At 49.0% G+C, this 25,887-nt stretch overlaps 1 protein-coding gene across 2 annotated transcripts in view; it reads left to right on the top strand.

Moving 5' to 3' along the window:
- The window catches only part of Qsox1 (quiescin sulfhydryl oxidase 1), a 38,844-nt gene that overhangs the window by 6,140 nt on the left and 6,817 nt on the right, over nt 1-25,887 (top strand). For both annotated transcript variants that reach the window (XM_036202781.1, XM_036202782.1), the window contains exons 2-8: nt 2,092-2,192; nt 10,274-10,319; nt 10,987-11,089; nt 13,648-13,738; nt 19,419-19,561; nt 21,075-21,209; nt 24,190-24,319. In XM_036202781.1, coding sequence (XP_036058674.1) covers nt 2,092-2,192; nt 10,274-10,319; nt 10,987-11,089; nt 13,648-13,738; nt 19,419-19,561; nt 21,075-21,209; nt 24,190-24,319 — 749 coding nt within the window. The remainder of the gene's footprint in view (nt 1-2,091; nt 2,193-10,273; nt 10,320-10,986; nt 11,090-13,647; nt 13,739-19,418; nt 19,562-21,074; nt 21,210-24,189; nt 24,320-25,887) is intronic.

Raw genomic sequence — 25,887 nt, forward strand, 5'->3', positions numbered from 1 at the left:
GCTCAGAGCATGCCCGACGGCCCTAGAAGATATGCCGTATTTCTCACTAGCACCTGCTCTCTCTTGGCATGGGCACAGAAAGGACTTACTACGCTCTTGTCTGTGATCCAGTGTGAAACCCTGAACTTGGGCAAGAGGTGACCACTGGGAGCTTTTCTGTGTCCTTACTCTTTCTTTAAAGAAGTTGTTCTTGGGGTTGGGGATTTAGCTCAGTGGTAGAGTGTTTGTCTAGCAAGCACAAGGCCCTGGGTTCGGTCCTGAGCCCTGGGGGGGAAAAAAGGAGTTGTTCTCAACCTGTGGGTCCCAGCCCCTCTGGGGTCACCTAAAACCATCAGAAAACACAGATATTTTACATTACAATTTTTAACAGTAGCAAAATTACAGTAACAAAGCAGCAATAATGAAATAATGTTATGGTTGGGGGTCACCACCACATGAGGAACTGTGTTAAGGGTCACAGCATTAGGAAGGTTGAAAACCACTGCTTTAAAGGATGAATGAATAATGAATGAATCCAGGTGTTATCACAGGAGACTGCTTTAATTTTACCTACTGCCTAGACTGTAGGAAAACTGAGGCTGGAAACAAAGAGGAAGTACCCACGCATTAGAACTACCAAGAGCTGAGAGCTGGTCCATGGTCTAGGTTGAGTGCCTACTATGTGCTGGGTAAGGCTGTTGGAGAGCAGGCCATCCACAAAGACAAAAGGCAGAGAGGAACACACCAGTCATTGTGTGGGTCCAGACTTTGGACACATGAGGCAGCTCTTCCTGAGAGAAAGTAGTATTCCAGCTGAGTTGGATCTGACAGGGGAGTCTGCAGAGAGGCCCTTGCTTCTGGAGAGTGCCTGAAGATACGTGAGAACCGTGCTGTCAGGCAAGAAGGAAACCTTTGGCTTTGCTTTGGAGAAATGCTAAGAGGGAACTAGATATGTGGACAGAGGGCAGATCTTCTCAAGATGCTCAGAACTACCAAGGAGTTGTGAGTAGAGGGCAGCGCAGTTAGAACCATGGAGAGTAAAGAAACGGAAAACACGTTAGAAGTAGGAGGTATGAGATTATCCCAAGAGACCTTCTGTGGGAGATGCTGTACCACCAGCTCATTGGGTGTGGAGGGTAGCTTAGAAGGGAAGAAAGTAAGCCAGATCGGGAGTCCAAGCCACTTAGAACAGGACAAGGAAGCATTGGCTTAAATAGGGAAGACAGGAGGGAGGGTAGACAGGATTTGGAGTCAGGTGAGCAAATGCCTGTGGACAGGCTACTGCCTGTTCCTACCAAGGGGAGCCAGAAGTAGGGGTAAGGCTAGAAAAGTCCATGCCTTGACCCATAGGACTAATCTCTTTAATGCCTCAAATCTTGGAGGTCTGTGCTGTATAATTCAACACTGGCCACTGCTTTCTCAAGGTTTATGTGGCCTCGTGTAGATATGTCTTGCTCTGTGCTGGAATAGAATGAGTCCCTGACCGGAGTCAGAGCTCAGAGAGCTGCTTAGTGTGGATGGATATTCTGTCAGTTTCCGGTCATCTGTACCACTGTTTCCTCTGCCAGTTACTCTCTGAGGGAGTAGCCTTTAGGCCTGGGCCTGAAGAGGAAACATGACCAGTCATCCTGACTGTTGCCCTAGGGGTCCCTTCTCTGAGGTTCCTGGGTCTCTTGCCTTCTTTCTCCCCTGGGATTTGTGCCTCTGTTTTGGCTGGGTACCTCACTGGGGAATACAAGCTCCCAAAGCATGTTCTCCCTCTGGAAACTGATCACCTTCTCAGGTAGCTCCTCGGGGACAAAGGGGCTGAGGCCTGGGGGCTGCACTCCGTATTTGTTCTCTGTAGCTCCTCCAGTCCCAGGCCACACCCCACTAAGCACAAGGGTAATGCAGACACCCGTTACAAGGCAACGTAGTGTGCTACTTAACTGCATGCTGAGTATAGGTCTTTTCTTGTGAGTCTGCTGAGGGGACTGCCTTAGAGGTCATTTTCTGAAGGAAGTATGCCCTTCCTTAGAGGAGTTTGGGGGATTAGTGGCTGTGGGGTCTTGGATGGAAGAGTAGCAGAAGGCCAGCTTCTCTTGCTTACTGGAATTATCTTTGTCCCTTCAGACTGGAGGCCGGCCCTGCATCTTGCTGTCCTGGACTGTGCTGATGAGGCCAATACTGCTGTCTGCAGAGACTTCAACATCCTAGGCTTCCCAACTGTGAGGGTATGTGGCAAGGGCAAAAGAGAGCTGGAGATGGCTCTGGTACCTCCCTGGGCTGCTGAGCTCTGAGGAGCCCTCTGATGCCTCTGGACCTGAGTCTTTCAAGTCCTGGTCCTGGAGCACTGTCAGCATCTGATGAAATGCCTGTTTTAGAGATAGAGGCAGAAACGGAAGGGGCCTTTTCATTCTGAGGAAGTCTGTCTTTATAAAGGAGATGGCACATGGGAATGTTGGGGTGGATACAAACATTGTGTTGTAAAGTAGTCGTCACACAGGCTGGTGAGTTCTGTTAGCTCTCAAGGTCCTTTGTAATTCTTCTCACCTCTGACCTCCCACTCCGGGATTCAGGCTCTGGCCCTTCTGTGGGTAGCATCATCCTCTGGGGCCTATTCTTCAGAGACACTGGAGTACTTCATTCTCATCAAGGAAGAGTTCTGACACACAAGTGCACCCAAGTGACTTAAGGGATGACCTCACCCATAGTCGAAATGTACAGTGTTTCAGATGGCAAAGCATCCAGGGACAGAAGTCACTAACATCCAAGGCATGAGGGTTCTCATATGCCAGCTCTGGCAGAGACATGAGCTTTCTGATGATTCCCTGTCAGTGATCACAGAACTCCAACAGTTTTTTAAAAATAGTTTTTAATATTCAGGCAGTGGTGGTGCACACCTTTAATCCTAGTGCTTGGGAGGCAGAGGCAGGTTGATCTCTGAGTTTGAAGCCAGCTTGGTCTACAGAGCGAGTTCTAGGACATCCAGAACTACGCAGAGAAACCTTATCTCAAAAAAGCCAAAAAAAATTTTTTTTAATTTTATGTGCATTGGTGTTTGGCCTGCATGTATGTCTATGTGAGGTTGTTAGTTCCCCTGGAACTGGAGTTATAGACAGTCATGAACTGCTGTGTGGACTGGGAATTGAACCCAGGTCCTCTGGAAGAACAGCCAGTTAAGACCTCTGAGCCATCTCTCCAGCCTCTCCCACAAGTTCATGACTGAACAATTGCCATGGTTGTCAAGAGCCCTTACACAGCCCGGAATGGAAGAGTTGCAGCAGTTAGGGTAAGAGCCTCCCAGGGCTCAGCCCTGCCCACCAGAATGGCATCTAGATAAGCATTTTCTCCTCAACCATTAGGAATAATCAGGAGATGCCTTTGAAGACTGAAATGCCAAGTGTTATTCTTGGAACAAGGTATCTCTGAACTCAGGGACCTCAAGTCTCAGTCAGATCCATGGGCATGATCACTGGGCAGTTTCACATGCAGGAGTGTCCATCTCTGACCCCCACTGGATTCGGAGGCTCCCTACCCCAGAGGCATTATTTGCTAAATGGCCACCACCTAAGATCAGAACCCAGGCCCATGCTCTAAGACCAGGTTGGTTTGGGGAATAGTATGGCAAAATAGTGCCTGCTGCCACACCATCCAGGACGCTCTTAGCAGTCACCTCCTTAAATAGAAAGTCTCCCTGGCAAGGATACTACTTATATCATCACCAAGATATGTAACAACATACTTCAGTGGGTATGCTTTGTGCGGGCCAGGGTGAGCAACACTAAGTAGGAAGCTGTGGGGCTCCAGTTTAGTAGCTGGAACCATCAACCATAGACTCACAGTCTCCTCTCAGTGAGCCCTGAACACTGGGCTTAGCCACTGCCTAGCCCACAGGGAGACCATTCAGGATATCAATTGGGGTTCCGTAGGCCCTGACACCTGGAGCTTTCTGTTCAGCCAGGGAGAGGCCAGACACTGGGTGTGAGGAGGAGGCCCAGGCAGGTGCAGGTCCAGAGGCTTCTCAGCACCTACCCAAGTCACGAAGTACACGCAGCCTGGATGCCTCAAGTGATTAATCACCTTAGCTGCTCAGCTGAGTGTGGGAGAGCCTGGGAGGGACCTTACCTGGTTGTTCTGGCTTTCCTTTATTTCCAGACTGGTAGTACCTGGCTGGGCCAGTTTAGTAGACAGCTGTCCATTTCCTAAGCTTTCGTCTGGCCTTTCTTGGCACAGCTTTCCATGACTTCACTGAGAAACCTGCTGCTTAGTTTCATCTGAGGAGAAGCACTCAGTGCCCTGTTCTCAGCACTCTACATAAAGGCCAGGTGGCTCACGCTGTTGCTAGGCCTTGGAGTTCCCCAAGACCTAGTGCCTTTTAAATGACCTCTTACTGTGAGCTGCAATCAGAAATGTGTATTTTTCATTGTGATCCTAAATTTGGTTTGTGTTAACTGTTGCTAAAGCAAAAGTTTAATGATATTTTTGTTACACTTGAAACTGCCAGTTTACTGGACTGACATTTCCTTTTCAGCTTACTGCTAGGTTGTTTCTAGCATGTTTTAAAACAGTACTCACACAAGATCTCCAGTCTTGACTATGAAAGCCTAAAGTGCCAGGCTCCCTAAAATGCGCACCAGATTTACAAACTTGGCAGCCGGGTAGCCCTAACTGCTGCCCTCTAGGGGCCAGAGCCTGTCTTTGCTCACTACCCAGAGAGACTGTCCTAGGTGAGGACGCATGGTGTGATGGGGCCACTATAGTGAATGACTGTGTCACTGTCTTTTTCTCTGCCTCCAGCCCCTTGCCACCACGAGCACATGTTGAACCCCCACTAGCCCAGCCAGTTTAGAAAATACCAAGCCCTTCAGGCCAGAGCAGAATGCACTAGAAGATGCAGGGAGTGGGGAGGTGAGTTTGCGGAAGGTATTGACTGAATAAGCCAGGGCAGTGCCCCTCATTAGGTGGTGAAGGCCTATTTAGTGATCTCTGAGAAGATTGCCAATGCAGATTCAAACTCACTGCTCCACTGCTCACTGTGTGTGACCTAGGAAGTCACTAAATGCCCCGACCAGCCTCAGTTTTCCTGCCTCTAAAAATGGGATGGCACTGTCTATTAATAAGATCCCCAAGTATAAAGAGAGGCCTTACCTGTGAAAGTGTCGAGGCACTGGCATTTGGGGGGTGGTGGTAAATGTTAGTTTTCTTCTTTCTTATCCCCTGGATCGAATGGGAGTTTCTGTGTGGTGAGTGCATCCTAGGCACAGAGGACCTTGGGCAGGGACCCTGTTATGAGCAGAACTGTGTGGCACTTTGCATGGAGGCTTATGTTCAGGGTGAGGTAGGGCAAGGGAAGTTAGGAGCCCAAGAATAGCAGGTCCTTGAAAGCCAGGCAGAGTGTGGAGCACCCGTGGAGGGCAGAGTCTGGGCTGTTACACTGTGGAGCTCTTAGAGAACCCTGCAGCCGAGGTGAGTGTCGAGGATGACAGAGAATCTGGGAAAGGACATGGGTTGTCCCCCCCTCTTGTCACCTGCTGCCTTCCAGCCACCTTCCACACACAGAAACTAACCAAGGCTGTCGGTCTGTCTGAGCTCACTATAAAATGCCTGGAGACTTGATTGTGTTTCTGAAAACTGTTCTGTGTGCGTGGCTCCAGTGCCACCACTGGTCATTCCTGGAGCTTGTGCTTTCTGCTCAGCTGTCGGGTTCCTGGTGATCTGCTTTACTCCTGGATGCTCTGCTGCCTTTTTTTTTTTTTTCAGGGGTAATTGACCTCAGGTAGGCACACACCTCCAGTGGCTGACTTATTAACAAGGATGCACTTTCCTAAGAGGACAAAAATGTGCCCTGACTAGATTTCCACTTGACCTTCAAGGCTATGGCTGCTGGATTGGACAGCTAAGTATGCTAGACACCGTACCAGGCACAGTGGGGCTTGCAGTGAAGTATAAGCTGTTTGTACTACCCAAGCCAGGCAGGTGGGAAGGTGCCTTGCTCACTGTTCTGTTGCTCTGAAGAGACACCATGACCAAGCAACTCTTACAGAGATTTAACTGGGGCTTACAGTTTCAGAGGGTTAGTTCATTGTGATGGTGGGGAGCACAGTGGCATGTAGGTGGGCACAGTGCTGGAAAAGCAGTTGAGAGCTTCAGCTTGCTCTGCAGCCAGGTGAGGGGTGACCAGACAGACATTAGGCCTGACATGGCCCACCCTCACCTCCCCATTCCCACCCTCTACCCCACCCTACCCCACCCTACCCCCCACCCCCGGTGATAACAAGGCCACACCTACTCCAACCAGGCCACACCTTCTAATCCTTTTCAAATAACGCCAGTCCCGGTTGACTAAGCATTCACACATATGAGCCCCTGGGGGTCATTCTTATTTGAACCACCACAGTGGGTTACTAGATGGTAAGTTCAGGTTGAAGTTCATTGTGGTTGGAGGGTATGGAATGGGGGAAGGTCAATTTGGGTTCAGATCTTGAAAGGAAGGCCTTAAATGTATTGAGTTTGGATCTCATTCATAGCTCATACAGAGTTATAGCAATCAGAAGAGGAATCCCATAATTATTCCTTCCCATCCCCCTGGAGCTGAGGACTGAACCCAGGGCCTTGCATTCTACCACTTAGCTAAATCCCCAACCCCCCCCCTTTTTGTTTGTTTGTTTGTTTGGTTTGGTTGGTTGGTTGGTTGGTTTTTCGAGACAGGGTTTCTCTGTGTAGCTTTGCGCCTTTCTTGGAACTTGCTCTGTAGACCAGGCTGGCCTCGAACTCACAGAGATCCACCTGCCTCTGCCTCCCGAGTGCTGGGATTAAAGGCATGTGCCACCACTGCCTGATTCCATAATTATTCCTTAGAGAAGGAAACCCAGTGGCAAGGAGGAAGACAGTTGAAGAACAGATTGTGTGTGTGTGTGTGTGTGTGTGTGTGTGTGTGTGTGTGTGTGTGTGTACATGTGTTTGGAGGTCAGAGGAACTTTGAGGAGTCGGTTCTCCCCTTCTACCGTATAGATCTAGGGATTGAACTCAGTCGGTCAGAGTTGGCAGTGAGCTCCCATGCCTGCTGAGCCACCTCCCTGGCTGAAGATTAATGTTTCTGACTCATGAAGAGAAAGCAGATAGGAACTAATGTAATAGATCAGGAACTCGGTTTTCCTTATTGGCCCTGGCCTAGACAAGGTGAGAGGTATTGTTGACAGGTGAGACGGCTGTTGAAGAGGTATCCCCAAGGCAGAGTCACAGAACTCACCAGATGACTGGATGGGGGCTGAAGGGAAGGGACATGCTGCTTTGGGAAGCAGGAAGGAGTACTGATTGCTGGGTGAGATGAAGCACTGGTGCAGAAGGAGGTTGAAGGAGGGGTACCTCCGCATTGGTGTGTGAGTAGGGGTGCCTGACACCTCTGCGGAGTTTGCCAGGAGGAACCAGAAGTCTAGGACAGGTGAGGACCTGAGACACAAGGCTCAGATAGAAAATCAGTTGAACAAAGTGAATGGCTTGCTAACAACCAGTAGGTTTGTTCCTCATTCATTCACTCATTCATTCACTCATTCATTCACTCATTTATTCACTCATTCATTCACTCATTCATTCACTCATTCATTCATTCATTCATTTGAAAGTATAAGCTGAGCCCCCTCCTCTGGATGGTGCCTTTAGGGCACTTTGAACAAAGAACGACGTGAGCTGATGTGTGGTAACAGGGGACAGACTAAGAGCAGCAGATGGTAAGGATAGTGGCGCAGGAGAGCCGTCAAGGGTGAAGTTAGGACAAGGGTTCACAGCCAAGAAGAGCTGGTCACTGCCCAGCAACCAGGGAGGGTGGCAACATGAAAGAAAAAGACAAGAAAGAGCTAATTTCAAGAAAACGTGCACGAAAAACAAAATAGAAGCTAGACAGGGAGGTGGCAAACAGCGGGGCGGTTACTGCGTAGAGTGCGAGCCTCGCCTGGGAAATGCTTGCGACTGCCTAGAGAGCCACCACTGCTCAGTTCTCCTGGGGGACTTTAGCCGAGGGGTGGGCTCTGAGGAGTGGGGAGAGGTGTCGGGGAGCAGGGGAGCAGAAGAGACATTTGGCAGTACAGGGAAGCAGGAAATGCAGGAGAAAGGAGGGAGGCCCTACCATAGTCCTGCCCGCCCTTCTTCCTGTCCTGCAGCAATTTACATGAGGATTCTTAGGATCTCTAGGAAAGGAGCTGGCAGAGAAAGGGGATAATGAGAAAAATGTCAATTGGTAGGGAAAAGTTTCTAAAGATCATGAGGTATGCGAGCTGTGTTCTCAGAGGGTAATAGTGTTCTGCAAGGTAGATAGGGCGTTTCTGAATACTGAGAAGGCCAAGTAACGGCACAGAATCTCCTTTGTCATACACTCTGTGTGTGGGGGAGGGGTCTCCTGAGTCACTCTTGGTTTCAACTCAGAGTTCCTATGGTAGATTACAGCTTTGAAACTGAGGGTGAAGGAGACGCCTTTTGTTTGGAGGGGGCGGAATGCCAGCTCCTTTTAGGACAAGTACTTGCTCAGACTCAGGCAGCCTGATGGCTGATGGAGGAAAGAGCACCATGTTATTCTGCAGACTATGTAACTGCTGTAGCTATGAGAAAGCCACATCACTGAAGGCTGGCCCACGACGTGAGAGGTCTCGGGGAAGCTGAAGGCTGTCCGGTCTGGACAAAAGTGAGTGAGTACAGCCGCAGTCCCACACCGAGGACACCACCCTACAGTGTCCCATTTATTTTGCTTCTGAGAAGCAACGTTTCTTGTGTTATAAACTTGATTTCATGTCACAAAAAAATTCAGGAAACTTGTGATCATTTTACAAGTATTAGAATAATAATTTTTCTAAGTCAAGATTTGTTCAGTAACTGTCAGGAACATGGGTATATGAGTGACATATGTAAATGGGTTGTTTTCATTCATGAATAAAGTATTGCAATCATTTTGAAAAGAGAATGGAGTAAAGAGCATGAGGAGAGGCAGTGAGGTGACAGGAGGCAGGCCAAGGTTACAGGGAGGGGACAGGCTGCTTTCTGCAGTCTCTTACTCATGTGAATTTTCCCTTCCTGCCTATGCATGACTGGAACAGACCCGTCCCAGCTGGCCATTGTTTCCTGGTACTAAAGGGTTTGTGTGTAGAAGGGAATGGTGGTGATGGACTGACATTTATTGGGTCAATTATATGTACTGGTTAAATGTGCCTTGATTACTTTAGCTTCTGTGTTACTGAATCATGTAACAGTTTCTAGGCTGGTGGCCTAGATTCTCATTTTAAAGATCAGAATACTAAGGTGTAAAGCAGCTAAAGGGTTTCCCAAGGTCATACAGCAAGAACATACCAAAGCCGGGTCTTGAACTCAGTCCTGCCAGACCCTATGGCTGCACCTAACCACCCACTTGGAATAAGACTGAGACCATGCTGTTGAAATAGAGGACTAAATTTGCAAAAAAAAAAAAAAAAAAGGCCAAAAATGAGGTTTGAGGACTTCCTGGAGAAGGCTTCTGGCTCTTTTGCAGATAGCTGAGTATCTTGCGGGACAACCATGGTTTCCTCTTGAGATGGGAGGACGTAGGCAAGAGCCTGCGGCTGTCATGTCCCTTGGGCAGAAGCAAATCCAGGTTATCCAATCTCTCACTCCAGTGACAGACTGGGCCTGGGGTGTCCCACGTATGGGGAAAGAGGACAACATGGTGTTGAAAGGGGTCTGTGTGCTACAGTCTTGTTTTCCTAGGACACAGGTCCACCTCTCAGCAGGCCCTGTCCTGGACCCTTGACCCTTGGCTGAGTGCCATGATGAGTTGGCAATTCTCACTGAGGAGACACCGGCTCAGAGACCCATTTCCAGGGAAAGGAGCAGGGGCAGACGGGCACATGGAAAGCTAACCTGTGCCAAGGAGTCACTTTCTTCTCCAGCTGGTCTGTGTGAAGACCACCAGTGACTTCCACTGTTCACTGAATAGCTTCCAGAAACAAGGTGCAGGTGCCAGGGCTTTGTGGAGTTGGTCTCTGGAAAAGTTTCTGAGCTGCTACCTCCAAGTTCTAAGAGTGCTTTGGCATTGAGGCGGGATTGACTGTGAGGACACTAAAGAAAGTTCCAGAACAAAACCTCTATGATCTCAGTTACAGGTGAAGAAAGTGGGACTCAGAATAGTCTGTCCAAAGCCCCTGGTTAGAATGCAGCTTCACCTTAAATGCAGGCCCGCCTGACATCACCCCTGACTCTTGTCTGTCTGTCCAAAGCCCCCAGTTAGAACGCAGCTGCACCTTAAATGCAGGCCCGCCCGACATCACCCCTGACTCTTGTCTGTCTGTTTCAGTTTTTTAAGGCCTTCTCCAAGAGTGGTCCCGGAACAGCATTATCAGGTGGGTGCTCTGGCTCTGGCTGCTGCATTGGAATTGCCAATCCTCTGGCTCTTCTGCTTTGACCTAGGTTCCTGCAGAGTCAAGAAAACCCCTTTCACAAAGGAGAAGAGGTCCCCAAGCGAAGTCTGTTTTCCCACATGTCTCCTTAGTCAGCCTGGGAGATGCCTCAGGAAAGCTCAGTTGAGCAGCCCTTCAAGTGTGGCCTGTCCAAAGTCGTGGGTTTGTGGATGGGGCACCATCTTCCCAGAATAGCCCTAAACTTGCAGCTAGTTCTGAGGGACACCTTTCTGCCCTCTGGATCCTTGACCCTTGGCCGAGTGCCATGACAGGCTGGGAATTCTCACTGAAGAGACACCGACTCAGAGACCCATTTCCAGGGAAAGGAGCAGGGGCAGATGGGCACATGGAAAGCTAACCTGTGCCAAGGAGTCACTTTCTTCCTCAGATGGTCTGCGTGAAGACCACCAGTGACTTCCACTGTTCACAGAATAGCTTCCAGAAACAAGGTGCAGGGATGGGGCTTCTTTCTTTGCTTTAAGCCACAAGAGCCCTCACCCCACCACCTTCTCAGAGGAGGGCTGACATATGCTTTTTCTTGGAATTGGTTTGGGGGCCCTTGTTTGTGAGTGAGATTGACCTGATGCCCTCTTCCTGTTTGCATTTACAGTGGCCGGTGCTAACGTGGAGACGCTACGTAGGAGGCTCATTGATGCTCTGGAGTCCCACAATGACACATGGCCCTCAGCCTGTCCACCACTGAAGCCTATCAAGTATTTTGGGTTGGGGCAGGCTTAGTGTAGCATTGGTCAGGGGCCCAAGCATGGAGAAGGTGTTGGGAACCATGGGGCAGAGGACCCACACTGATTCTTCCTGTGCCCTTTTCCTCTGGAGTAGACACCCCAATGTGCCGAACAGACTTTAGAGTAGCTGGCAATGACCTTTTTTCCTTCAGGTGTTGAGGAGGCCTGTTCCTTAGGGGCTGTCTGAGGGTCAAAGGGCCTGACCTGCTGGGTGGAAGAAAAAGTGTATGAGGGGAGTTCTTCAGCTTTGCTTCTGCTGTCTGGTCCTCAGGAGTGTCTGTGGGTGTAGGATGTTTTCTCTGCCTACTCCAGAGAAGGCCACTGGCAAAGGGGAAGTCAAAGGAGGTCAGATGCCATTCTGAAGAAAAGGCTAGGATGCTCAGTGAAGCCCTGTTTATAAACTGAAAATGGTCAACTGGTGTTGAATCTAGTTCACAGTGACTCCCTTATCATCTTCGCCAATTCCTCATCTTCCTAGATGACATTGGGGCCAAGCATATACTCCTAATGTAGGTTGAGGTTCCACAAGACCCCATCTGTGGCAACTATTGGTCCCCTCACCCTCCACTATGACAAATACCTGGGAAATCATTTAAAAGAAAGAAGAATTTGTTTTGGCTCATCATTTCAGAAGTTTGGTCCATATGTGGCAGGACCCATTATTTGGAGTCTGAGATGATGCAGAATATCATGGCAGCCAGAGCATTCAACAGAGGCTGCTCACCTCATGGCAGCCAAAGAGGAACAAGAGAAAAAAAAAAAAAAAAGACAAAGAGGAGTTCAAGACAATGTAGTCCCCAGGGACATGTACACAGTTGTGTACTTATTCCAGCTAGGTCCCACCTCTGAAAGTTTCCATCACCTCCTGATTCTGCCATCAAATTATGAATCCATACACTGGGTGATCTCCTGATTAAGTCAGAACCCTCATGAACCAATCATCTCTTGATGATTGGTTCCACCAGCAGGGGACTAAGCCTTCAATGCATGAGCCTTTTGTGGGGACATTTCATATCCAAGCCATAATATCATCCCTCTAGAAAATGCACACTAGCCTGTACCCGGTCCTCTTTTCCTTCTATTTCCTCAGGGCTATGTCTCTGTCTCATTCTCTTACACACACACACACACACCCCACATCTTTTATAGTACATTTTCAGCCAGCCCTGGGAACCTTAAAAGCAACAAACTGGCCAAATGTGTCAACCTGTCTCAAAGTGATCCTTTTGATGCCCCTTAGGAAGAATATAGGCAGATACACGTGATGAAACTTGAACTGCCTCTTCCAGAAGGCTGAGGACTTGCTCCTCTGCCAGCCTGGGGTAGGTATGAGGATGTGGTCAGAGAGACTGGCCACCTAATGCCACCCAGAGGCTGGTATTATTTACAGAACTTCTTTTACCCATCAAAGGTTTACTCTAACCCCCACCTCTCTGGCATATCCATTCACACTGCCACCAGGTTGGATTCCAGCGTGACCTAATGTCGCCCTTTCTGTTTGGAGGTATTTGCTACATGTCTTTGGGTTAAATGCGGGGAAGTGAGACACCGGGCTGAGGATAAAAGGAAGATGCATTCTCTCCTCACCCCTGTGCCTCTCACTCATCCTCCTCTTCAGCATATGCTGGGTGCTCTCTCTCTCTTCTTTTTTTCTTTTTCTTTTTTTTTTCTTTTTTTATTTTTCTAGACAGGGTTTCTCTATGTAGTTTTGGTGCCTGTCCTGGATCTTACTCTGTAGACCAGGCTGGCCTCGAACTCACAGAGATCCGCCTGGCTCTGCCTCCCGAGTGCTGGGATTAAAAGCGTGTGCCAGGTGCTCTCTTTTTAACTGGAATGAAGAGACACAATTTTCTTTGAGTTTTTAAAACAACCTGTAGCTTAGTTCTCTGGTTGAGAGAATCTACCTTCTTAATTATTTCTACCCAAGAAAACTGGGCCTCAAAAAAAGAAAGGAAGGAAGGAAGGAAGGAAGGAAGGAAGGAAGGAAGGAAGGAAGGAAGAAAAGAAAAGAAAAGAAAACTGGGCCTCACTCTCCTGAGCTGAGGAGGAGGTTGGCATGGCTTCCGCATCCTCCTGCCTGCCTCAGGACTCCAGCTGTTACCTCCCTTTCTCTTCCTTTCCTGATAGAAAAGCGCCGCTCTCCCCACTGCTCATGACTTGCCTTGGGACCAGGGCTTGTGTTTAATGGGTTCTAGTCCCCAGTCTCTTAGGGAGCCAGTAAAACTGCCTTCAGTTAGCCTGGGCCTTACCCACGCGTGGAGACAGCTGGTCTGACAGCATCCCAACTTCTCCTCCCCAGCCAGCCTCCTGTTCACTCCTGACTCTTGAAAGGGACAGAAAGAAAAGTATAAAACAATAAAACGCAAGGTGAATCAAATGAAAAGAATTAGGTAGCGTGAGTGGCGTCCTCTGAGATTGGCGGGCTGGCAGAGGGAGGCCACAGGGTTATGGGGAAGTGCTCATCACTGGGAGTCTTACCTTATTTCCACGGACTATGGAGAGAAAGTGACCCCATTTATCTCTTGCAGGATGAAGGAGATCAACAAATTCTTTACAAGAAATAACACAGAGTACTTGGCCCTGATCTTTGAAGACAAAGACTCCTACCTGGGTAGAGAGGTGAGCTGCCCCAGCTTCCCCGAGTCTGAGAAGAGGCCATGGGGAGAGGGCTAGTTCAGACCAATGCAGGGGGCTAGCCCTTGTACATGTATTAGCTAGGCACCGCCTGACCCCTGGTGGGGCATATGGGAAGTGTAGAGATGCCTTTCCACTTCGAAGAGTTGGTGTGTCTTCTCGCTTCTCTCTCTGAAACTAAAAGTAATCGCTGCTGTCCACTGAGTTGGGACTAGATACCAACACATTTCTGCTAACCCCGAATTTAAGACAGGGGGATAAAAGGTCTAGGCATGTGGAGCCAAGCTGTCTGACTCCACCTGTGCTGTTTCTTCACGGCCCTAACTGCACAGATTTGGGGTTTAAAAGAAGAGGGAAAACTGAGGGAAGCCGACACGTGAGAATTAACCTGGTCCCTCGTGACCAGCAGTGCAGTACTTTTCCAACAGTTCAAGGAATGTCTTCACTCAAGTCCCCAACTTTTTCTGAGCCTTATTCCCTAGCTATTGAATAGAAGTTTTGTTTATTCGTAGTAATCATATTAGCAATTTAGATAAAGACCTTGAATCAGTGGCCAGCATGCAGGGGGTGCTTTATAAAGATCCACCTCTTCGCCTGCTGTAGAGAGCATGCACTATAGTGCTAGTTCACGGACTTGCCACAGATGACTTGGGAGCCTTTCTTCAGAGCAAGGTGGGTCTGCCCATGCTTGGTACATGTTCCAAGGGCATGCTGGGAGGAGAGACCTGAGGGATGAACTTAGATACTATTGTGGGTCCAGGACAGTGTTCCTTGTCGATGACACCCTGGGACCTTGCAGCTCTTCAGAGTGTAGTTAGGGAGACTGCCAGCAGCTTTCTTACAGTGCCTGCCCCTTTGGGGTCCTTCTCTGTGTCTTGGTTAGGCCTGTCAAACTCAGATGATTGACAGATGCTGCTTAGAGTCAGTTCTCCCTTCACCTCACACAACATGATTCACTTCTACACTGTGGCTCCTCATCTACAGAGTGGGATTCCGTTTACTGTTACTGTCTAGTCTGTTTACAGAACAGCATGTGGTTGATTTGGTTTTATGAGATAGAGTGCACATAACCCAGGAAGGCCTCTGACTCACTAGGTAACTGAGACAGGCCTTGTCTTAGTGTTCTGTTGCAGTGAAGAGACACTGTGACCACAGCAACTTTATGAATGAAGACACTTAATTGGGGCTGGCTTACAGTTGAGAGGTTTAGTCCATTGTCATGGCAGGGACATGGTGATGGAGAAGTAGCAAAGAATTCTATATCCTGATCCACAGGCAACAGGAAGAGAGAACCACTGGTCCTGGCTTGGACTTTTGAAATCTCAAATCCCACCCCAGTGACACACTTCCTCCAACAAGGCCTCACCTCCTAATCCTTTCAAATAGTGCCACTCCCTAAGCATTTAAATATATAAATCTACGGGGGCCATTCTTATTCAAACCACCACGTTCCACTCCACTCCCTGGCCCCCCTAGGCTTGTAGCCATATCATAATGCAAAAATGCGTTCATTCTAACTTCAGAAGTCCCCATAGTCTCTAACAGTCTCAACACTGTTCAAAAGTCCAAAATTCAAAGTTTCTTCTGAGACTCATGGCAATCTTTAACTGTAACCCCCTGTAGAATCAGAATAAAAAAGCAGATCACATACTTCCAGAATACAATGGCATAACATATACATTACTATTCCAAAAGAGAGGAAAAGGACCAGAGTGAGGAAATACTAGACAAAAGCACGACTGAAAACCAGCAGGGCAAAGTCCAAACTCTGCATCTCCATATCTGATGTCAAAGCGCTCTTCAGATCTCCACTCCTTTAACCTGTGTTGACTGCAACACACTTCTCTCTCTTAGGCTGGTTCCACTCCCTGTTAGCAGCTCTCCTCTGCAGATATCCCACACCTCTTGGCATCTCTAACATCTTGGGGTCTCCAAGGCAATCCAGGCTTCAGCTTCACAGCTTCACACAATGTCTTCTATGGGCCTCCATACAGGGGCTCCCCCAACACACATCTGGCCTCAGAGGCTTTCTTTAGCTGTGGAGGGAGATTCAGCAACCCATTTCTTTCTTTCTTTCTTTCTTTTTTAGGAGTTTTTTTTTTTAATTATTTAATTAATTCTTTTTTTAAAAAAATATATTTATTAAAATTTTTTTCATTTTTACATACCAACCCCAGTTCCCCCTCCCTCCCCTTCTCCCGCCTCCTCACCTCCCTCCCACTCTGCCCCCATCCACTCCTCAGAGTGAGTAAGGCCTCCCATGGTAGTCAACAAAGTCTGGCATACCAAGTTGAAGGAGAGCCTAGCCCCTCCCCATTGTATCAAGGCTGAGCAAGGTATCCCACCACAGGGGATGGGTTCCAAAAAGCCAGTTCATGCATCTGGGATAAGTCCTGGTCCTGCTGCCAGGGACCCCACGAACAGATTAAGCCACACAATTGTCACCCACATTTAGCGGGCCTAGTTCATTCCCATGAAGGTTCCTGGGCTGTCAGTCCAGAGTCAGTGAGCTCCAACTAGCATGATCAGCTGTCTCTGTGGGTTTCCCCATCATGATCTTAACGACTACTTCTTCTTCTCCTTGTCCTTCTCCTTCTTCTTTTTGAATGCCGAATGCCATTTACTGAAGGAGGGAGGTCTTAAATACAGGCTTACAGCAAGCACAATGGGAGAACCCCAGTGGGCAGAAATTCGCTTCTGATTTTTTCTTTTTGGAGCTGAGGATCGAACTCCGAGCCTTGCACTTGCTAGGCCAGCGCTCTACCACTGAGCTAAATCCCCAACCCCACTTCTGATGTTTTACAGTCTTGTGTCTAAGCTGTTAACGCCCAGTATGCTGGATTCCCAAACAAGGAGCTTCCCTTAAGCATTCAGGAGGGTGGAATCTCACAGGGAATTAGCATGATATCATGATCAAGGTCAGCAAGTAATGCAACAGTTACCCAAAATGGGAGCCAGGTCCCCTCCTATTACTAAAAAATGAGCTTCTGACTTAGGTTGTGTGGGATGTCAGCAGGTCACCTTACCCATCATGGAGACACCTGTCCAGGCCACACAGGCGTTCTGTCTTAGGTTGGTGAGTGCCCCCCAGGTATTACCCATCTCTGAATACTCATTATCATACAGGCTCAATCATGTGAGAGCTGCAGAGTTAACTGTTTTCTTAAAGTTTTTGTTTTTTGTTTTTCGAGACAGGGTTTCTCTGTGTTGCTTTGCACCTTTCCTGGAACTGCTTTGTAGGCCAGGCTGGCCTCGAACTCACAGAGATCCACCTGGCTCTGCCTCCCGAGTGCTAGGATTAAAGGCGTGTGCCACCAACGCCCCAGCAACCTATTTCTTATGTCTGTGGCCAGAACCACAGAGCTGAACCTACCAAGTTCTACTGCTTGCTGGGGCTGAAACTCCACGTCCTCATTCAAACACATTTCCACCAGCTTTCTGTCTTCCATGGTTTCCTTCAAACACATTTCCACCAGCTTTCTGTCTTCCATGGTTTCCTTCACTGCTTAAGCTTTACTTTAGTTGGAACCTTTTCAAAAGTTGGAAGCTTAGCTGGGTGGGTCTGAAGCCACCACTCCCTTTATTCCATTTAGGATCAGGCTTTTCTTTAAACTTTCTTTCTCCTTGAGCATTAGACTCAGCTCCATTTCCTGGTGCCCTTTTTCTCCTCAAACTGTACATTTTATATTTTTCCTTGCTCAGTTTGTTCCTTTCACTATAGATCTGCATAAGAGTGACCCTTAATAACCATATATCAGAATCAACACTAGATTGTCTTGAAATCTCCTCTGCCGATGTCATTAATCCATAACTCTTGTTTAGCCTCAGCTAGATTCTTTGGACAAGATCAGGAAGCAGCCACATTCTTTGCCAAGATATCACAAGAACAGTTTTTGGGACACTTACTTACTGTTTGTTTGCGCTCTTTTGGCTCCCAAATAAATCATACACAGAAGCTTTATTCTTAATTATAAATGCCTAGCCTTAGCTTGACTTGTTTCCTGCTAGCTTTTCTTAACTTTAAATTAGCCCATCTGTCTTTTGCCTCTGGGCTTTTACCTTTCTTTCGTACTCCATGGCTGGCTGTGTAGCTGGGTGCTGGCCCCTGATGTCCTCCTCCTTCTCTCGATCCTAGATCTCTCTTCTCCCAGATTTCTCCTATTATTAATTCTCTCTGCCTGCCAGCCCCGCCTATCCTTTCTCCTGCCTCACTATTGGCCGTTCAGCTCTTTATTAGACCATCAGGTGTTTTAGACAGGCACAGTAACACAGCTTCACAGAGTTAAACAAATGCAACATAAACAAAAGTAACACACTTTAGAATAATATTCCCCAACACGTACTAATAATATTCTTCTCCTCTGAAACCTCTTATGCTGGGCCACCATAATCTACATTGCTTTCAGCACCTCTGCCTTCCACATTCCTACTAGTCTGGTCCAGGAAGCCCTGCTTCAAGTGTTCAACTGCTTTCCTAATCCAAAGTCCACATTCTGCCAACAAGCAGCCTGGTCAGGTCTGTCATAGCAGTACCCTGCTCCTTGGTACCACAGGCCTTGAACTCATGACTCTTTTGCCTCCACCTCCCAAATGCTGGGATTACAGGTGTTCACCACCATACCCAGGTGAAATTTTTTTCATATATGTGTGTGTGTGTGTGTGTGTGTGTGTGTGTGTGTGTGTGTTCACACAGGCATCTGCATACCATGATGCACATGTAGAAGTCAGAAGACAACCTCAGAGGTCAGTCCTTACCTTCTACTTTATCTGAAGCAGGGTCTCTTCTTCACTACTGTGCAGGCCAGACTAGCTGGCCTGTGTGCTTCTGGGCCTTTCCTGTCTCCACCTCCCATTTCATCATAGGCACACTGGGGTTCCAGATGTGTGCAACCACCCCAGCTTTTACATGAGTTCAGGGCGTCTGAAGTCCAATTCTCACATTTGTGTTCAAACACTATCTATGGATCCATCTACCCAGCCCAAATTATATCTTTTTAGTAGATAGCATATATGTCTATTATATACTGGCCACTACTCCAAGCCTTTTAATAATTTTATCAGTGCAGTCTTCGTAACTGCCCTCTAAGATTTATGGTTTGTTACTGCTGTCATTATTATCATTTTGCAGATAAGGAAGTTGAGTCAAGGAAAGATTGGTCCTATGGAGCCAGGACTCACCTGCTGTAGCTGTGGTGTAAGGGCCTGACGGGGGCTGCTGGCCCAGTGTTAGTCTGCAGACTAAACGCGGCATTCTAATACACAATGTAGTGCATAACAGGAGATACTATTTCCCATTATTTCTCCCTAAAAACAAAAAGATTGTGTCTGATCAGTGTATCTTTTCTGACCTAGGATATAAAGACATATAGAGAGATAGATATATAAATATATAGATATATAAATAAGAATAAAAATAAAACCATATTTTATCCTATTCACTTGGTACTATCATAGGACATGTGCACAGTTCCAAGGCCCTCATCTTGGGTGGTATTTGGTAGTTATAAACTGAGGGTTGTATGAACTTTATCACCGTGGTCTGCTCTGCAAGGTTTCAAGTCTAGATAGAATACAGCTGTTACCTAGTCCCTACCAAGCAGCAAGCCATTTACTCAGGCTCTCTCTCCCCACTGGGTAAGCCCCTGACACCCTGCTGTCTCTGCAGGTAGCTCTGGACCTGTCCCAGCACCATATACCGGTGCGCAGGGTCTTGAATACAGAGAAAGACGTGGTGAACAAGTTTGGCGTCACTGATTTTCCATCGTGCTACCTGCTCTTTCGGAATGGCTCTGCCTCCCGAGTGCCTGTGTGAGTGTGATGGCCCGTCTCCTCCTTGTCTGTTCACTCTTGCTGCCTAGAGAGCACTAGGAAGCACAGCCAAGCAGGAGAAGCAGATGTCTGATCCTTGGTGTGAGACAAGACCTCCACCCTTGCAGCTCAGGGTTCCTGACTCAGCCCTGAATGTTTCTAAGCCATCCACAGCACACCCTGGCCATGTTCCCCCAGCCCCTCTGTCCGCAGAGGAGTGCACTGACAGGGTGTAGGCCTGGCCTTCCCTCCCTTTCCTTTTCTAATTGCAGAAAAGTCCATTAGGAGCCAGACAATAGCCCGTTCCAAAATGTCAGGAGGAAACAATCAAGCCAGCCTCAGCTGCTGTGTCAGCCTCCTGCTGCTGAATGGCCTGTTAAATGGCACCAGATGGTGCCTTGGTGCCCTCTGCAGGCAGATGATTGATGTCAGCCTGGCCTTGCAGGCAGAAATCCGGGGGGCCAAGGAGCTACCCAGAAATCTGCTTCTTGGGGCCATTAATACCACCCTACACTGAAGCTGAGCTAGGCAGCTTCTTGCCCTTGCCCTAGCCTAGATCACTAGTGCCCCCGAGGCAGGCCTCTCAGAGTCAAGAAGTATGATGTTCACAAGGGGAATGTTAGGCTAGATCCTGAGCAGGCCCAGAAAGTGCCAGTCCTAGAGGCAAGAAGAGGCATTGTTTCCTCACTTGGAGTTGGTGGAGGAGAAAATTGTTTGTGACGATGCTGCTCCTGAACCATCTGCTCATTGATAAATATTGAGCCCGGATGGCATGGCAAGGAAGCCATGCTTCCTGATGCTGCTCCCCTGGGACAACCTGTCACTGATGTTTATCTTGGCCAGACCTATTTGAGGAGATACTTCCTGCCCTTATGACTCCTGTGTTAGGAGAAAGAAAGCTAGAGGATTTGGACAAACCTGGTTCTCTGTTACTGATATTATTTTTAAAATTACACATCAAACTCTGACTTCCTTGGGGAGTAATGTTACTTTGTGATGTCTTGGAACAAGGTTATGGGAGGGGACTGCCTCGAGACCCGTCATCTTTTAGTCTGTAGGGAGAGAGTCAAACCCAGCCGCTCCTGCCATGGGAGGAAGTTGGTAGTTTTTTGTCTTTGTGGTGCTGGGGTCCTAACCCAGAACTGGCACAATAGGTAGAAGCTCTCCTGTTGACGTGTACCCCAGTTCTCTCTGGCAAAATGGATGCTGTTTTAGAACCCACCTGCCTCTAAAGACCATGGCCTTGCTTGGAGCCAGGGGGCAGGTTGAGTAACTCTCAGGCCCAGTTACTTTTTCAGACAGAGGTTCCATATCCGGCTGGTGTAAAAGAGGGTTACCACAGCATGTCAGTGAATGGACAGGTTAAAGTGAGGCCTGAGGCGCCGTAGACAAGGTGGGGTGAGTTTAGACCATTCTTGCTCCGCCTCTCTGTTGGAGGAATTGCCCTATTGACTCTCTGGCCGGCTCTGGGATCCTTCCTTTGTACTTACTCTTCCCTTTGCTCTCTTCCCAGGCTGATGGAGTCCAGGTCTTTCTACACATCCTACCTCCGGGGACTGTCTGGACCGACCAGGGATACCCCCTCAACCACAGTGGGGCCAGTCACTACTGAGAATATAGTACCCACAGTGTGGAATATTGTAGACCAGTAAGCGCACCGGGTTCTCACATTCATCCCTCTCCTACCTCCCCTCTGATCACAGGCCACATCCCCTGCACAAACGCGGCCTTACTCATTCCTGTTCCTGTCATGGGAATAGCCTACATCTGTCCCTTCACGGCTGGCCGTGGGTTTTGGAACTCAACCCAGGACTTGAACATGCTAGGTAGAAACTCTACCATTGAACTACATCCCCAGTTGAGTAATACCCTGCTACACAGTAGACCTTTGGGGGTCCATGACTGCTGACCATGCTCAGGAATCTTGCTGTGGCCTCTCCTGTCTTTGTGACAGGGCCTCAGCGCCAAGTGTGGGTTTGCTAAACAGCATCGCACATTATCCTTCATAACTGAAGGAATGCTGTCTGTCGCCCACATTGCATAAGCTCAACCTTCCTCCAAAGCAAGTAGAAGCCAGGCATGGTGCGGTACACTTGCAATGCCAGTGCCTAGGCGGCCACAGCAGCAGGTTGTGCATTCCAGGCCAGTCTGACTACACAGTGAGAAAGCAGGGGTGAGGAGGAGGGAAGGAAAGGAGGAGGGAAGGGCAGGGAGAAGTCGAGTCAGCGTGGACGATTACTAGGGAGGGTCGACACCAACTTCTGTCCCGAGCAGTTGTTTCTTCAGGGTCACGCATGTGCTAGGGCTGTGGGTTCTGATCTGTCTAGTAGAGGGTGAGGTCTGGCATCTGCGTGCACATCAGCTCTGAAAGGGACAAACTGCTGCTGTCCACGCTGCCCCCAGGCCCTTCTGCTATCCCAGTTCTCCAGCCTTAGTGAGTAGCCGGGTCCTTAGCTTTCCACTCTCGCAGAGGGCCAGCTCTTTTAGGGGCGTGTGTGTGTGTGTGTGTGTGTGTGTGTGTGTGTGTGTGTGTGTGTGTGTGTATGCGCGCACACACGCACGCATACTGCCCATCTGTTTTTCTGCCCCTCGGTGGTTTTTGCTTAGAGCAGAATGAAGCTCAAGACACAGGCAGTCACCACGCTGGCCGTGGTTGCCTTTGCTGACCTTCAGGCCCGATGCAGTCTCTGCTCATAGACTTTACAGTCCCTTCAAAGCATCCCTTCTAGGAAGTCACGCAGCCTTCCTCCAATGCCACAAGTATCAGGGAGTGCACTACTTTTCAGGTAGTCCTTATCTGTGCAGTTTTAAGTGTGAAAGAACTGCTGGTTATATGAGGCCCCTGGGCTTTGGTTTTATAGTAATACCCTGATGCTGCTGTACATGGAGATGGAGACCTCTTGCCCTAGTGCCCAGCTACGTACTAAGCAAGGCTGTCTGAGCAGGCAGCTCAGTGCTAGCTCAGAAAGATAGCCTGTAAGTGGGACATGCACAGAGAACTGGGGGAAGGTCCCGAAAGGGTCTCACATCCTAGCATAGCAGACCCGATGGGTAGAAGTACAGTGGAAGGAACTTTAGTAAATCAAGTCAGGAAAGAGACTTAGTGGTGACACTGAGTGCCCGGGGCATGGCTCAGTGGGTGAAGCCCTTGGGCAAAGGTGAGCCTTGAGTTCAGATCGCAAGCACCATGTGAAAGCTGGATGTAGCGGTGCGCCTGTAACCCCAGAGCTGAGGAATGCAGTTAGGCAGAAATCGGGCTCCATGGGCAGCCAGTCTGGCTGAAATGGTGAGCTCCCAGGTGAGTGCAGGGACCCTGTCTCCAAAAATAAAGTGCAGAAGCAATTGAGGAAGACATCCCACTGCCAGCCTCTGGTCTCCACATGCAGCCACACCTGCACACACATGTACACCACACACACATGCATGCACACAAAGCTGTCACTGGTCATTTTTATCATTTGAATGATTCAGGTTACTAAGAGCTATGCCAAGTTCTGTGCTTGCCACCTTCCTGCATCATCTCATTCTATCATAAGGCCACTTTTTAAGATTTTATTTTTATTATTTATACATGTGTGTGTGTGTGTGTCATGCCAAAAGAGGTCATCAGATTCCTTGGAGCTGGAGTTTCAGGAGGTTATGAACAGCCTGGTGGGGGTCCTGGAAATTGAACTAAGGTCCTCTGAAGAGCAGTCCAGTCTCTTAACTGCTAAGCTACCTCTCCAGACCAATGAGATCACTTGTTGAGGCAGAACATCAGAATGGTGAGGTAAACTGAGGCCAGAGGACACCACAGTAGAGATTTTGCCTGAGAGTGAAGTGTATATAGTTGCTGCTCATCTCGGCAGCCGCCCTTCTTGGCCCCATACCTTCAAGAGGCGGAACTGTTGCTTTGTTTTACAAGTGAAGGAGCTCAGGGAATAGGAATCGTCTAAGCTCATAAAACTAGCTCACAGTCATGCCGAGGCTGGAACCCAGGTGTCAGGAGGCAGAGGTGGAGGAGTGACCAGCATTCAATGTTGTTCCCAGAGGTACCTGAGCTGACCCCATGGAAGCATGGTGGACATGGGATGGCACAACTGCCTGGAGAGGTCTGAGGCCTGAGCGGTCTAGAAACTGTATGCATATGAGCTCTGAGAGAAACAGAGAGTGTGTTTCCTCTCCCGTCTCTGCTGTCCCACCCCCTAGCCTTGGTGGGAGGCTAAACTCTAGGCCTTTCCCTTTCCCAGAGAGCTTAGCTTTTCTAGAGCTATGTATATCCACTGTTAGTCTGTCCCTAAGGGTCTTTGCTCAAAACAGAATGAGCCTGATTAGTGAGTTGCAGAAGGGGCTAGCTCTAGACCTGGAGAGCAGGCCCTACCTACCTGCACCAAGCTGGTTTACATCTGTTTTCAGTCTTCTTAGCAACCTACCTGGGGGCAATGTGTTATGTCTGTTCTACAGATGAGGGATTGAGACCTAGAAAAGTTATTCATCCAAGGCTCTCAGCAAACTGCAGTCAGAGGCAAGCACTATGCATTCCCATGACATCAGTAATGCCCCCTGCCCCCCCCCCCCCCCCCCCGTTCCTTTGAGCGCTTGCTCTGAGGTTGATGTGCCTTCTCTTTCTGCTTCCTGTTGGTCCTCAGCTCCAAGATCTACATGGCCGACCTGGAATCCTCACTGCATTACATCTTGCATGTAGAAGTGGGAAAGTTCTCAGTTCTGGAGGGACATCGCCTGGCAGCCCTAAAAAAGTTTATAGCAGTATTGGCCAAGGTGAGCAGAGCCCCAGCCTTCTTTGACTCTGCAGTTCCATATGTAATTAGGATGCATATCTGGAAGCCGTATACCACACCAGTCCTTTCCTTGAGGAATTCAGGTCTGACTGGACACCTGGGCCCATAGCTGTCCAGGCCCCCCACAGACTGCTACCCTCCTCTCAGCCATATTCTGTACCAGCTCCACATTGTCAGACACCACCCCACCCTGTAGAGTAGAGGGGAGAGAGACATGGGGCCAGTTACCCCAATAGCTGGGAATGTGCCCGGCCATCCAGTGACTTCCTCTGCCTGCTTACCTGAGTTCTCCACCTCACTTAAGCCCCAGACTGTGGCTTCTCACTCCCTGCCATGGTTGGTGACTGGGGAAATGGGACTGTGGGTCACCCGAGTGAAGAAGGGTACTTTTTACACTTCTGTCTGTCTTCTCGGTAAAACCCAGATCCCTAGTGTTAACCCTCAACTGTGCTCCCCGGCTTCACGGAAAGGTGGCTGCTCCTCAGGGCGAAGCTCCTGGTTTTCAAGGCCCTGATGTCTGACAGCATTTAGTCTCCTTACCTGCTTTGCAAAGCCCCTGCCATTTAAGGGGCCCAGGGCCTTAAGTGACTTGCCTTACAGTTGCCAGCAGGACCAGACCCAAGGCCTGAGCTGAGGCGTTGTCATCCAGAGCTGCCTTTCTCTTTCCTCCTCACTCTGGCTTCCCATCCATGGCCAGCCTGCCCTGCTTTGCTGCTGAGTCAGGACTGCCTGTCCCCTGGGCCTGCTTGCTGACTCAGCTTCCCTCAGTCCCAGCTGACTGAAGCCCGCCCTTCCCAGGTCTGTGGGAACCTCCGCTCTCTCCCCATCTTGCCTACTCTGCTGCTGTCCCCACCCTCTCGGCTTGGTGGTCGGTGTGTCTGTACACAGAGGACCCTGTGAGGAATGCCGCAGGCAAGGCAGAGCCATTCCCGGGATACAGACCTTGTTTCTGGGGCCTACAGCCTGTGCTCCACAGTCCCGAGGCCTGGGACAGACATCCTGTTGAGCATTCAGAGGGGACAAATCTAGAGCAATCCTCTGTACTGTTTTCCTACCTCTGCGGTGAGGGAAAGCTCCTATGTGCTCCCCCACTCCTGCAGACCTCAATGAGAAGGACTTCTCAGCCCAGGTCAGTCTACTCCAAAGGAGTCCCCCAAAGCAGTACGTTTCCTGTGCGGCTTGTATCCATTCACAGCTACAAGTAATTTGGTATTTAGTTTGCGCTGTGTGAAGCCCATCTGAGAGGAGACACTGAAAACACCCAGGTTAGAGGCCTGAACAGCACACTCCAGTGGGACAGGAGAAGAGTATGGGAGGAGGGGGGCCCTTCAGCCTGAAGCCAGGTCTCTCAGAACACAGGATGACGGCATTGAAGCAGAGGACTGAGGGAAGCCACATATGTGGATGACCCACAGTGGGAGCAGGGTGACCTGAGACCTTTGCCTGCACCACTGTCGCATTCTGCCTTACTTTCCTGGAAGCTTCTTTCCTGAAGAATAATAGTCAAAGTTGCTCCCTTCCTGAGCTCTGGCAGCTGACTGTATGGTG

Source organism: Onychomys torridus, chromosome 11, assembly GCF_903995425.1.
Source record: "Onychomys torridus chromosome 11, mOncTor1.1, whole genome shotgun sequence".
In the NCBI taxonomy this organism is placed as follows: Eukaryota; Metazoa; Chordata; class Mammalia; order Rodentia; family Cricetidae; genus Onychomys; species Onychomys torridus.